We start from the raw sequence: 13,315 nt of genomic DNA, 5'->3' as shown, positions 1-13,315 counted from the left end.
TTACCAGAAAATTGGAAGAAAACGTTGCCAAAAGGGCGTACAAACTGCATTGACTATTATACAGGAAACGACACAAACACACACACACACACACACACGTGGTCACACATGCAATGGGAATTGAGATTTATGCCACGTTGCAAAATTAATTAAATCGCAATCATAAATAAAATGACAAAAATGATAAATCATTTCCATGGCTTTGCTTTTGCCAGCTTCATGGTGGCTCTGACTGTCTGTCTGTGCATGTGTGTGAGCACTTTACACAACCAGCAACAACAACAACAACAACAACAGCTGCAGCAGCAAAAACTGTGACAATTTTACGAACATTTAATAACAAGCATTTCGACAACAAAAACTGCACACGAATCAAATATCTACACACACACACACACAGGCAGCTAGACAGACAGACAGGCACACAAAATACTCTAAAACACACACACACACACACACATTTATATGTGCATTCAAACACACAGATACATTTTGCGGTGGGTTCTACGTTGTTTATTCAACATTAAATGGAAAGTGTTGACCTCGTTGCACGCCGTCGTGCAGCGCACAAAAAACGCATGAGAAGTCGCCGGGCGGCTGTTTTGCCACGCCTAGCGCAGCCGCCGCCCAACCGCCACCCAGGCCTGCCCCACGCCGAGCTGCAGCACTATGTGGCATTGCAACAAAGCGCTACAAAGAAACGAAACAAGTAGCAAGGGCGCACAGCACAAGGGCTATCGACTGCCTAAATACCCTGTAAACTGTGTTGCGGCTATTCACGCATGCATATTCAAGTGTCGGTCCAGTCTGGCCAATATACCCCACATCACGCACTTTTAAGGGGCATTGGAGTCAGCTTGGCCCGCGACTGAATAAAATAATCAACATTTGCCAGCGTTGAGGACACACACTAAAATGTGTGGGCGTGGCAAATTTTAATTTCGCTGGCAATGCAAAAAGAGGAAGAAGCAACGAAAAAAGAGGGCGTCTGGGTGTTGTGGGAGTGGCAACAGCCATTGCACAATTCTTTTGACTAGTCAAAGGATCTCCCAACAGCAGCAACAACAACAAAAACGAAAGAAAAACCCGCGCCATATTATGAAAAAAATTCCCATTTTAATTTTCGTTTTCTGCTGGAACGAAGCGCTTATAAAATACTAAAAGTTCGCGAATGCATATTCAAAAAATACCGAAAAAAAACCAACTGCAGAGGCAAGAAAAAAATGAAGAAGAGTTTTAATGCGAATGAAAAAGATACACACATAATTAAAAATGTAACACGCTGCAGGAGAAAATAAAAAATAAAGGCGAAAAGCGGAGGATGAGGAAGAGGAAGAGTATTACCAAAAGAAAAGCCTTGGAATGGGCTTTTAAGAGGGAAATGCATGTTTAAGCTGAGCAAATGAAGGGCAAATGCAAAGAGACGATAGCAGAGGCGTGGCATGTGGAAGGCGGGGGGTGGGAACATATGCGGCAAGACGAGAGTAAAAATGTGAAAAGTAAATATACAGTGAAGCCTGGGGCTAGGCGAACAGCCAGCGCAAAACTTTAACAATTTTAGTTTGCAATGTTGGCCAGGAGTATTTGAGTTGAAATTTAGAATTCAAAGGAAACTGAAGAGCTATAAAAAAAAAGAACGACAAAAGAAAGTGCATATGAAAAGCTTAGATAAATATAGTTTAAAAAATACTTAAAGTTAATTTTTTTTATATATATTTATATATATTACATATTTTTACTAAACATCTGTTTCCATTCGAGCCAAGTTTTGTTAGGGTATGTGCCATTAAATATTTTATTCATTTATTAAATTATTTAATATGAATAGAACTTAAATTGCGTAATCTATTTGTAAACATTTTCATGTTTGTTCTTTTTGGAATAGTTGTAGAATAAAATATAAAATATAGTTTTCAGATTAGGACTGGCTTTGTTAGGGTATCATCATATCACTAGCAGCAGCGCCAACTTTTGCTTTTCACCAATTTCCGCAAATGCCATTTGGGTTGCATTTGGTTTGGTTTTGGTTTGGCGCGGGGCAAGAGCAAACGTCGGCGCAGCGAAATAATGTTGCAACATTATAAATGTGTGCAGCCGAGGCACAATAAACAAGCCGAAACGGCATTCACGTGGCCAGCACCATCAGCGCGGTCAGCAGGGGCAGCGGCAACGGCAGCGGCGGAAGCGGAAATGCTAACACACAACAAAATGGCGGCCGTGCAGGCCATGACCAGAACAAAGGCCATGGCAGGCGAGGCCAGACCTGGCCAGACCCGGCCAGCTGCTGGCAACATGGCTCAAATTATAAAAAATCATGGCAAAGCCACAGACAAAACACAGACCAACACACACAGACACACACACATACACGAACACAGAGACAGACTGTGGACTGGTAGCAGCTTTTTGGCATTAAATTTAATATTAAATAATACTAAGTAATGCGGCTACTTGGCTTAAACGTTATGCAACAATTTCTAGCACTTGCTGTCACAATTTGTTTTAATACCACTTCTTATTCTTCTTCTTCACTTCCTCACCCATCCAGTTCTGGATGCTTAGCAAAACGGGCGAAATACGCCGTGATCAGGCCTGCCTGGACTATGCGGGCAAAGACGTGATACTCTTCGGCTGTCACGGCTCCAAGGGCAACCAGGTGAGTATATGGCATATCGCACTGAGTATATGTAACTGAACCTTTGCCGGCTTTTCAGTTCTGGACATATCGCGAGAACACGAAGCTGCTGCATCACGGCTCCTCGGGCAAGTGCCTGGCCATAAACGAGAGCAAGGACAAGCTCATCATGGAGGAGTGCGATGCGTCGCATCTGCGCCAGCATTGGATCTTGGAGAACTACGACAGCAGCAAGTTGTGAGGCTACTTTTATGCGAAGGGCACCGTATTGCTGGACAGCAGAAGCAGCACAAGCAGCAGCATCAGCAGCAGCAGCAGCATCAACAGCAGCAGCAGTAGCAGTAGACGTATTCATAGTTTTTAAGCAGAGGTCACGGCCCGCGAGAGTTGTGCAATAGGCATTAGCAGAGGATTTGCCATGGCTTTTAACTGAAGCAACGACATGAACACACACACACACACACACACTTATAGATAGAGACACACATATAATACGAATTATTTATCTGAATATTCATTTCGTACGTCTTGATTTCAATTGAAGCGATAAGCCTAGCGAAATTAGTTGGTAAGCGCACAAGCAGGAAAGGGAACGACTGTTGTACAGTAGATCTAAGTCTTCTAAGCATAGCACGTAGCACATTAATTACTAAATATATCTAGATATACACATACATATATTATAGTTATTTAGCAACTTGGGCTAAATAGAGTTCAACTGGCAAGTCGTAGCGCAATTTTTGCATTTACATGTTAAAAACTTTTTAGCACAATTTTTTAATTCAAGGCAAACTTTGTGTTTGTCTGTGTGTGTGTGTGTGTGTGTGTATTTGTGTGTGTGCAATTGACAAGCCAATAACTGAGCTGTGCAGCACAGTGCATGCACACAAGTATATATATACATACATATGTGCTAGATATAGATATCTTGTACTATTTATGAAATTCTCCAGACATCTAAATGGCTTTGCTGAAGCCAAATTCCAAATATGTTTTAGCCTGTAAGTCTTGCTTTAAGTCTATTGTTGTTGTAGTTGATTTTTTTGGAAAGCATTTGGTGATTTTGCCCCTCTCCTGCGCCTCTCGCCCCCCCTCTCTTATCACGTCATTCCCAATTGCCTAGAAGGATGTACTTATCCTGCTTATATTTATTTTGTTTTTTTTTAAGCTCAATTTCTGTTTCGCAAATATGAGAGAAGACAAGGAGAAACCTATGCCAAATTATGTTTACGAGGGCAGACATACATATATATATTGAAATTTACATCTATATATATATATTTATATATTCATTTGCATTTTGTTATGAACTCAACAAGGACTACATATCCCGTTTGTTAGACAACGCCAGCTTATAGAGTAGCTACACTTCGTGTGTAGAATATTATATCATCAGCAGTTCAGACAGACTTATCGATATCACTAAAGTATAGAGCTAGGTACTTAATCTTAAGACACAAATATGCAATAGTGCCTTCTACTTTAACTGACGTACTACTACTACTACTAAACAGCAACTATGGAATCGTTTGCGCGCCCAGCCCTAGTGGGTCTTCATATGAGTCACAAACAGAACCGACTGTAAATACCTACATGTGCATATATAAATTTATATATCTATACGAAAACTGTACAATTTTATAGCGCAAATGTAAATAATCGAACATTTGATAATCACGCGTTCATATATATATATATATATATATATCGAGCTATTGTCATGTCGTGCTTGATTTGCGATCGTAGGAACGTTCAACGTTTACATTTAGCGTACAAACCAAAAGCCATAAATGTGGTTAAGAAATTTTGATAATGATCCAATAATACCCTAAGCGCGTAGTGAATGTCTAGTACTTAAGCAATTACACAAGTTGTACAAGGACACACAAAATAAAGTTACAAATAAAGAAAAACATCGTGTTTATATAAAAACAAAATATTGTTTTGTAGATATTAACATGTAGTAAGAAGTATTTGATGTTGCTTCTTTGCAAGTTCTTTATTGAATGATCGAATCATAAGTATCAAAAAATGTCTTAAGCTAAAAGTACATAGATTTCTTATTATATATCTCTGCCGCTGAAGGCAGCAGAGCGAGAGAGCGCAGTATGTATTTATGTATGTACATATATGCAAAGGGCATATACATAGTATAGACAACTGTCTATATGAGCCGTTGGGTTGTCAAGCGGTCAAATGCTGACACGGCTATATGAGCCGATGCTGCGGAAGGCAGCAGTGGCCACATATGTAAATATATACAAGCGGCAGCCGTTGGCTTGCCAAACGATCAATTGCTGACGCGGCTATTCCCATGCGTCTTGCATATGAGCGGTCCACTCATGTGGCCGATAATATTTGGAGTACATATATGTTTACTTGATCGCTTCTTGTATACAGCTGCGAAAAATAAAATAACACCACTTGCATATTCAGAGTTTGAGGAGTTCTCCTGGACACATTTATCAATGTATTGATGTAATTTTTTCACTCAGATAAGCAGAAATTAATAAGATATTACGGCAAAAAAGAATTATTACAAAAATATTTATAGTTTTTATATAATTCAAAAAATTCTCAAAAAAGTCGAAATAATGCCGAAAAAAATAGTAGCACCACTACTACTTTTCGAGTGAAAACCTGTATTTTTAGCTTAGTTACATATCTTCAAAAGCCTTTATTGATGAGATTTGTTGTTTATATATCTATTTTAATTCAAAAATTTACAAAATTTGTAAAAATTTGCAAAAATTGGGTTTTGGAAAGTATTGCACCCCCGAACAACGCAATCTAATCAAAAAGTTGATTTCGGGTCGAAATTTTCACAGGAAAGTTGGTCGTTTGATGGGTTATTCACATAAAAAGATCCACCATGCATTAATCCATAAAAAAAAATGGTGAAAAATGCGGACAGCGTTGAGTTCTGACCTAGCAACAGATGACTTGACTCATTCGCGTGAGTAAAAAAGATCCTTTTAAGTCGGCTACTCAACTGAAAAAGGACCTAAACATATCAGCAATAGACCAAACAGAATGGAAATACTTAAAACATTACGATTTAAATGCTTTCCGTTCAAGAAAAGTACCATATTTGAATAGAAAACACATTTCTAAACGGATGGCATTGGCAAAGGATCACAAATATTGGTCTGCGCAGGAATAGAGCAACATTCTTTGGCTTGATGAAAGTAAGATGATAATGTTTGGTGGAAAGGGATCGCGGTCCAACGTTAGAAGTCCACAGAACTTGCAATTCAACCCTAGACGTACAACAAAAACCATTAAAGGTGGAGGATCAAATGTAAGGGTATGGTGTTGCTTTTTGTACTATGGTGTAGGCCCAATTCATTGGATCAAAACCATAACTGACCGACATGTTTATGTTGATATATTGGAATAAGTGATGCTGGATACAATATACCACTAAAATGGGTCTTCCAGCAAGACAATGACCCCAAAAACACCGGAAGGAAAGCGAAGGAATGGTTCCAGGAGAACTCAATCGACTAACCTGCACAGCCGGCGGACCTAAATCTAATCAAAAATTTGTGGGAAGATGACAGAAAATAGTTTCTGAATGTAATACAAGCAATGCAAAAAAGTTTTGGGAAGTCGCTTAGGAGTCCTGAGCTAAAATTCCCTTTAAACGATGTCAGGACTTGGTTGAATCCATGTCTGGGCGTTGAGCAGCCCTAATTGCTAACAAAGGCAAATCAAATAAATGCTAAACTTAAGGGAGTATATTTATTTTCATTTGTCATTAACTATAAATTAAAAGTTTTTACTCATTTTAATTTTTTAAATAATTTTTAGCGCAAAATGAACAAGTAAGAAGACTCTAGTCGAGACTGCTCGACTAGGAGATACCCTGAACCCTCCAAGCTGATATTCTTATCAATCTGCACTTCTTTTATGCACGCACACATACATTTACATGCATCCACCCTCACGCGCCCGCGCTCTGCTAACTGCGCAGTAAGCAGCGACTGCGCTTGGGCTGCGCTGCAGTGTGGGCAATAGTATGAGAATTTATTTGATGAATAACTTTTTTTGTAGACATGCAATCTTGATGAAATTTTCAGAGCGTAACCATATGGTCAAAATGTGTGTACATTCTAAAGCACAAGTCTCTAGTACTTGAAATACGTTTTTTTGCAAATTGGGGGCGAAGGGGGCGTGGTATCCAAAATCTGTTGATTACAAAATGTTTGTATTTATCATATATATATACACAGTAAATCTGAAGTCTAAAGTCTCTATGTCTAATAGTACTCCAATGAGGCTCAAAAAACAAAATCAATTTTTCGATTATTCTCGATAAAAAAGTTATCGGATGAGTTATCGAAAAAATAAAGCAAACTCGTACTGCGTATGGTATACACGAGTATGCACACAAAATTTCAGCTCTCTAGCTATTATATCTTCTGAGATCTCGGCGTTCATACGGACGGACGGACGGACAGACGGACAGGGCTATATCGACTCAGCTCATCGTGCTGATCAAGAATATATATACTTTGTGGGGTCTGCGATGATTCCTTCTGCCTGTTACATACTTTTACACAAAAACATTATACCCTGATTTCCCATTTTCAATGGGTTCAGGGTATAAAAAGTGGTGCTATTATTTTTTTCGGCATTTTTTCGGCTTTTTTGAGAATTTTTTGAATTATATAAAAACTATGAATATTTTTGTGACAATTCTTTTTTGCCGTAATAACTAATTCATTTCTGCTTATCTGAGTGAAAAAATTACATCAATACATTGATAAATGTGTCCAGGAGAACTCCTCAAACTCTGAATATGCAAGTGGTGCTATTTTATTTTTCGCAGCTGTATGTGTATATAGTGTATGTGCTGATATTATTATATGAGACATACTACAGTTTGATCAAACAGCCGAGTTCAAAACGCTTTTTCACAAATAAACTAAAATATATATGGATAATCCGAAGAACGTCGAGAATTGTTAAAACGCCGTTAATATACAATATATAATGAATAATTCAATATATTAATGGAAACCCGTTTCTGGTTCTAAAATCACCGAAACCAAAAATTATGGGCTCTGTGAACTGAATATAAACGAAAATGTTTGTAATTTATAGCAATGCCGTTCCATAAAAGGTTTGAGTATTTGATATAAATGTACTAAATTCGCTTTCGAATTGGCCAGACACAAACTAGTCGTAGCAGGAAGGTTTGTGTACTGGATACGCTACGACAACAATAAAAATGTAGCATACTTTTGAGGCTAACTGAAAACAAGTTTTTGCATAATTTAAGAATTCATTTGTTTTATTTAAATTTCTAGTTAACTAGTAACAAATTTTTCATATAATTTATTTGTGTCACTTATATAATATATAATGGTAAACAGTTTATTCATTTTCGCATCAGGTCTATTCGTCGTATCAGTTGGGCTAAACATTTGCGGTTTGCTTGATCCAGGACCTCAGGGCGCCGACGTATGTGTACATGGCCGGGCGACCCTTGGCGCCACAGCCGAATCCCCAGGAGACCACACCGAACAGCTTGCCATCGACAGTCAGTGGGCCGCCGGAGTCGCCCTGGCACGAGCTGACCTGTCCGCTGGGATGTCCTGCGCACACCATGCGATCCGTGAGTCCTGGAATGTTCTGGGCATTGCAGAAGTCGCGACTCCACAGCTGCACCTGGGCGAACTTGAGGCGATTCGGCAGCTGCAGATTCTGGTTGATGGCGCCGAAGCCGCTGATGGTGGCCAAGGTGTCCGCCGCGTAGTTGGCGTCGGCGTCGGCCAGCTGAATGGTCTGAACAGCGCCGCCCAGCCTGACGGGGCTGCTGAGGCGTATGAGCGACATGTCAAAGTCCTGCGTCTGCGGATTGTACTGCGGATGGATGATCAGCTGAGCGATGTCGAGCGTCTGGCCATTGCCAGCGGCCAGGTCCGTAGTGCCCACCACCGCCTTCATCTGGCTGGGGCTCTGGCCAATGGTGCAGTGGGCCGCGGTGACGATCATCGTGTCGGATATCAAGGAGCCGCCGCAATGGTGGCGTCCCCTCAACTGCAGCGACACCTGATGTGGAAACTGGCCCGGCGACGCGAACTGGCCGCCAATGATGCGGGGCACCTCCGCACACCTGGCTGGATGACCAGCCATGGCGAGCAGGAGCAGCAGCAGCGGAGTAAGTTCCTTGTAGCTTGAAGACATTGCAGAGGTGAAGTGTGTTGACGCTGTGGCTGAGCCGATGGTTTTATACCTGCCGGAGCACTCTAGGTGGGATTCTTTGCTGGCCTTATCGGGCTAGCAGCGGGAGCTTGGCCGACCCAGTTCCAGTTCCGTGTGCGAAATCGAAATCGTGCAGCGACCCCGCCCAAAACAAGGTCAGGCAACCTTGTCATTTAGCATAGTTTTATTTTTTGCAAAGAAGGCGAAATGATAAGGATTAAGTTAAATTGTTGTTTAAGAGTTTAGTAACTGGAGACCAATAAAATCATCCTAAACGTCACATGTACGTTTATCGGGCCATATAGCTCTTGGCCAAACGTAATCTTAGCTACGTTTACGCAAAGATAAACAAACCTCTTTAAAACATGAATTAAAATCTGCTTCCACACTAAAAGGAAGCGATTCATGCAATGCCTTTATCTAGCTCCTATCAGAACACAAATGTTTACACTCAAGCCTCGTGGCTGATACTTATCCTACAGCTTTGTTTTATATGGGGTTGGCCACGCGATGTGTTACCATCTTAGGATCGTTATCACAGCTGCTTTCTGACAGCTGTCTATACATCATAATGATGGTTCCACGTATTGTTTGCAAGTGTGGAAAAGAAATTTCCAAGAATGAATAAACACTATAAAGACATAATTATGGCTCTTATTCTCAGCAATGTGTCTGATAATCAGATTCTGATGAGCAGAAAAGATCCATTGGGTTGGCTTTGAACCACAGTTGAAAACATTTTTTTGCCAATTCGAAAAAATAATCAACAGCCTCATTAGACCAAAAGATACTTAGCTTCAGATAGCATACGCTAATATAATCAAGTGGGGCTCTTGAGAACCAACAATTTTGACAGCATACAGCCTTAGTTTGAAGACGATTCTAAATGGCTTTTATAGCCATATAGAAAGATCTAAAGTAAAATCAAGCTGTACGCTTGTGTCTTGAAATACATATTTTGGATGCTTACGGGTCGATTCCTTATCAAGGCCATAGTCAAGGCAAACGGCGTTCGTATCGCAAAAAACCGAATTGATGCTGAATTTTTGAATATTTTTACACATACTGAAGTCGGAATTTTACGTTATTTTGAATAAGTTAAACTTCGAGTGCTCAGCTCTGTAAAATTTAACAAATATGTGTGTACCCTGAACTCATAATCAGAATGATAGCCCAACATGTTCTTCTGTCCGTTTATTCCCATGAAAACAGCAAACTCACAAACTAGAGATGAATACGTAGAGGTGAAAGTCTTTTATTTTAAACACATCCCATTTTAATATTATCTTTGATCGATATCAATAATTAGACTTGGGTTTCAGACTTAAGGCCTATTAAATATTCAATAATTTTTTTATATTTTATTCTATATTAATTACTGTTCAGTTAGCATTGAATTTGCTTAGGTCTTAAATACATTATTGTCATACAGTTATCTGCGCTTCAATCCAGTTTTATAACTTAATTCGCTCAGAGTTAACTTTTAGATGACGAACTCTTACACACTGACAAAACAAAGTTTGGTTCTCCTACCTTATCGCAGTGCGTACCTGAAATTGTCTAGTTCCTCTAGTGCCAAATTGATAAAAACAGAACAAACTAAACAGAAACAAAAAACAAGAACAAAGCAAATATAAATAGAAAATGTTGTTGCCATGGCCTTCTGCGTTTATTGGATAATTTATGCGTGCTTAGCGGTTGTGTGATGGCCATTGCTAATCATCCAGACGTTCTTCCAAATTTCGCGCTTGAAAACGTTGCGATAGTTCTGAACAGAAACCAAGAACTCGGGTCCGAAAAGAGTCTGTGTGACAACATTCTCGGCGGCCAGGTTGCGATTCGTGGCGCTGTGGACAATGATCATAGGTGCGTTGCTCTGGAAGAGGGTTATTAAAGAAAGGGTGGCTCTATACAACATAGATTATCTGCTCACGGGCACCGTCTCGCCTTCGCTCTCGAAGCGCTTGTACGGATCGACGTGCATGCAGTACCAGTTGGTGAATGCCGTGGGTATGTCGCCATCCGGGCACAGCACCCTCTGCAGGAAATGAGCATGTAGACGAGTGAGTATATAGAGGGTGTGTGCAGTACATACGCTGCGGTGCACCAGCCCCAAGGGCAAGTTGATTTCCCCGTGCTTGCTCGAGTTGAAGGTCGTCTTAATCGCCTGCGTGAGGTTGCTCAGCTTGGGCGCGCTGTAGAGCAGAATGGGATCGTTCGTCGGCTCGACGCACTCGAGCCTGAAGCGCTGCCCGTACTTCAGCTTCTCGCCCGACCGATCCTTGTCGTCCCCGCTCACAATGCGAAACGAGTTGCGCACGCAGGGGCGCTCCGACGGGGCCACAGTTAGCTCGCAGTCCTCGTTGATGGTCTGGCTGGTGCGAATGGCGTACTCGTTGATGACCACCGACAGGGCCGGGTGCAGGTCCGAGGTGTCCAGGTCCTGTATGTTCATGTAGATGGGCATCAGCTGGATCGTCGCACCGATTGTTATATCGTGCTTGGGCGCCGCCAGCTGCACCTCCCGCTGGAAGTTGTCGAACAGCGTGCGCGCCTTCTCCACCAGCAGCTCGCCGCGATCGCGCATCTTGCGAAAGCTGACCATCTTGTCCTGAAATCGACGCATAACTATAGGAGATCTATGTATCTATCTGTAGCTCACCAGCTCCAAGCAGTTGTCCTCGAACCAATTGCCAATGCGCACATTGGGCCGATAGCGATTTGAGCCCGATTCAAAAATGGACACTGAGCAAGGCATTTCGCGTCTGTCAGAAACAATGAACTACTTAGAAAATTTATGAAACAAAATGTATTTGAGTGAAACAGAGATTTAACGTATTGTGGAAATTGTTTTGAGAGCTGTTGTTGCTGCGAGAATTTGTTTATTACGAATAGTCTGAGGAGGTAGTAGCTAAATAAAAGCCCTCCTTGACAGCTGAAACAAAGCACGGAAGCTGAGTACATAAATAGAGCTGAAGTCAGACGACGTCAGGGAGAGCCAAAAGAAATGAAAATACTACATATGAAAAGGAATAAATAAATAAATATATAATGAAATTATGACCAAACGACAAGAACAGAGAAAGCCCTGTTTACACGCCGTAGGTAATCTTGAGAATAGCCAAGAATTATTAGATAAGAATTTCAAATAAAAGGCATCGCTCTTCCGAGTTACGATCAATACAGCAAAGATGGTCGTAGCTCACTTAGCTGAGTTCAGCATAGATAACTGTACATTGACTTAAAGTTATATTTCCGTTTAAATATTATTTGCAAACTATCCATACTTAACTTTGATATGCTCCTTTAGACTATGCTGCAGATACTTTATGAGCCAGAGTTTTTATATTTCCTAATTAGAGAGCTGAAACTAACTTAAAACTTAATTTAGTTTTATTCATATACATACATATGTACTTAGCTTCTGCGTGCATTTTCTTACAGTTTTATAATCTATTGTATACTTTTAGTCGTCAGCTTTGCTCTACATGGCGTATGCGCAATGTGAATTGTTTTAGGCAGAGATATAAATATTTAATGACGGCAGAATTTCTCTGCACTTACTGAGCAAGTTCTCAAGAAGATTTGACTTGAGATAAGTAGCTGACTAATTGCATGACAAATGTAAAGCAGGAAGAGGAAGAATACGAAAAAGAATACATAAAATGATTCTCTAGATAAAATCTGCGCATCTAACCGTAGCCAGATTTGTAGCTATGAGAGCACTCTGATAAGAAGCATACACATACATAAAAATATATTGTATTTATCAATTATTTATATATATAATACTTTAAGCCGCTCGATATAAATAAAATCGTTGGCCAACATGGCGTATGCGTAATTTGCGTATATAAGATAGCGCTATAAATATTGAATGATTAGATTATTATTGTTTTTGCATGAGCAGCAAATCCTGTTATTTGCACTCGCTGAGCAAATATTTGAGAGCATTTGACTCAGATAGCGTTAGCCAGCTGAATGGCTGAGTGACTGACGAACAGCCTAGATGGAACTGTTTGGCAACGTCGTCTAGTGTCTGGTGAGTAGTGACTGGTGACTGGTGACTGGAGTCTGGTGTCATCTATTGGCCCGTGCGATAAATAGGTAACAATAAACAGGCAATAGCATAAACAACAATAAATATAAATATCACAGCGACTAAGTAGTGCAGGGATGTGGGGCAGGCTGAGTGCTGTTGCCCGGCTAGCAATAATGCGGGAGATAAGCGCGGTGTGTGAAGAGCACAGGTTTCACGGGCTGTCGCAGCTGTCGCCCCGCTCACTATCTGCATAGGCACGGCGTGCACTTCACGTGAACGTGATGGAGTCACTCGGCCGATTCGCAACACGTTCCTTATCAGGCGGCGGACTGAAACACCGGGCTGTCACTCAATTAGACTGGCCGAGATTTATGGCCCCTTTGCTGCCTCTGCCAGCTTTATTGGAGAGACATATTTGCCCAGTC

General features: G+C 40.8%; 3 protein-coding genes across 5 annotated transcripts in view; 1 reads left to right on the top strand and 2 right to left on the bottom strand.

Moving 5' to 3' along the window:
* Window positions 1–4,548, top strand: part of Pgant9 (polypeptide N-acetylgalactosaminyltransferase 9) — an 81,206-nt gene extending 76,658 nt beyond the window's left edge. For all 3 annotated transcript variants that reach the window (XM_030382999.2, XM_030382998.2, XM_089262664.1), the window contains 2 exons: window positions 2,549–2,656; window positions 2,715–4,548. In XM_030382999.2, coding sequence (XP_030238859.1) covers window positions 2,549–2,656; window positions 2,715–2,876 — 270 coding nt within the window. In that variant the 3' untranslated portion in view covers window positions 2,877–4,548. The remainder of the gene's footprint in view (window positions 1–2,548; window positions 2,657–2,714) is intronic.
* A 3,426-nt stretch (window positions 4,549–7,974) lies between these two features.
* LOC108653655 (trypsin-1) lies at window positions 7,975–8,950 on the bottom strand. The gene has a single exon (XM_018104312.3). The coding sequence runs from the start codon at window positions 8,828–8,830 to the stop codon at window positions 8,060–8,062; it is 771 nt and encodes a 256-aa protein (XP_017959801.2). The 5' UTR covers window positions 8,831–8,950; the 3' UTR covers window positions 7,975–8,059.
* Window positions 8,951–10,480: 1,530 nt separating this feature from the next.
* On the bottom strand, window positions 10,481–11,767 carry LOC108653654 (cilia- and flagella-associated protein 161). Its single transcript, XM_018104311.3, has 4 exons — window positions 11,511–11,767; window positions 10,944–11,459; window positions 10,782–10,886; window positions 10,481–10,724 (listed from the first exon to the last, which is right to left on the bottom strand). Exons 1-4 carry the CDS (start codon window positions 11,604–11,606, stop codon window positions 10,530–10,532), a joined length of 912 nt encoding a protein of 303 aa, XP_017959800.1. The 5' UTR covers window positions 11,607–11,767; the 3' UTR covers window positions 10,481–10,529.
* Window positions 11,768–13,315: the final 1,548 nt, after the last annotated feature.

This window comes from Drosophila navojoa, chromosome 5, assembly GCF_054131105.1.
Source record: "Drosophila navojoa isolate 15081-1374.11 chromosome 5, UAZ_NAV_1.0, whole genome shotgun sequence".
NCBI classification, from domain to species: domain Eukaryota; kingdom Metazoa; phylum Arthropoda; class Insecta; order Diptera; family Drosophilidae; genus Drosophila; species Drosophila navojoa.
Note: the sequence above shows the minus strand (reverse complement) of the source record. Positions and strands in the feature narration are given on the sequence as shown.

Excerpts from the sequence above, each read along its gene's own strand:
- LOC108653655 (XM_018104312.3), bottom strand. The coding sequence starts at position 8,830 with ATGTCTTCAAGCTACAAGGAACTTACTCCGCTGCTGCTGCTCCTGCTC.
- LOC108653654 (XM_018104311.3), bottom strand. The coding sequence starts at position 11,606 with ATGCCTTGCTCAGTGTCCATTTTTGAATCGGGCTCAAATCGCTATCGG. Across the intron at positions 10,887-10,943 it reads TGGGGCTGGTGCACCGCAGC|AGGGTGCTGTGCCCGGATGG; the intron begins GTATGTACTGCA and ends CATTTCCTGCAG. Across the intron at positions 10,725-10,781 it reads GCGAAGGCGAGACGGTGCCC|AGCAACGCACCTATGATCAT; the intron begins GTGAGCAGATAA and ends ACCCTCTTCCAG.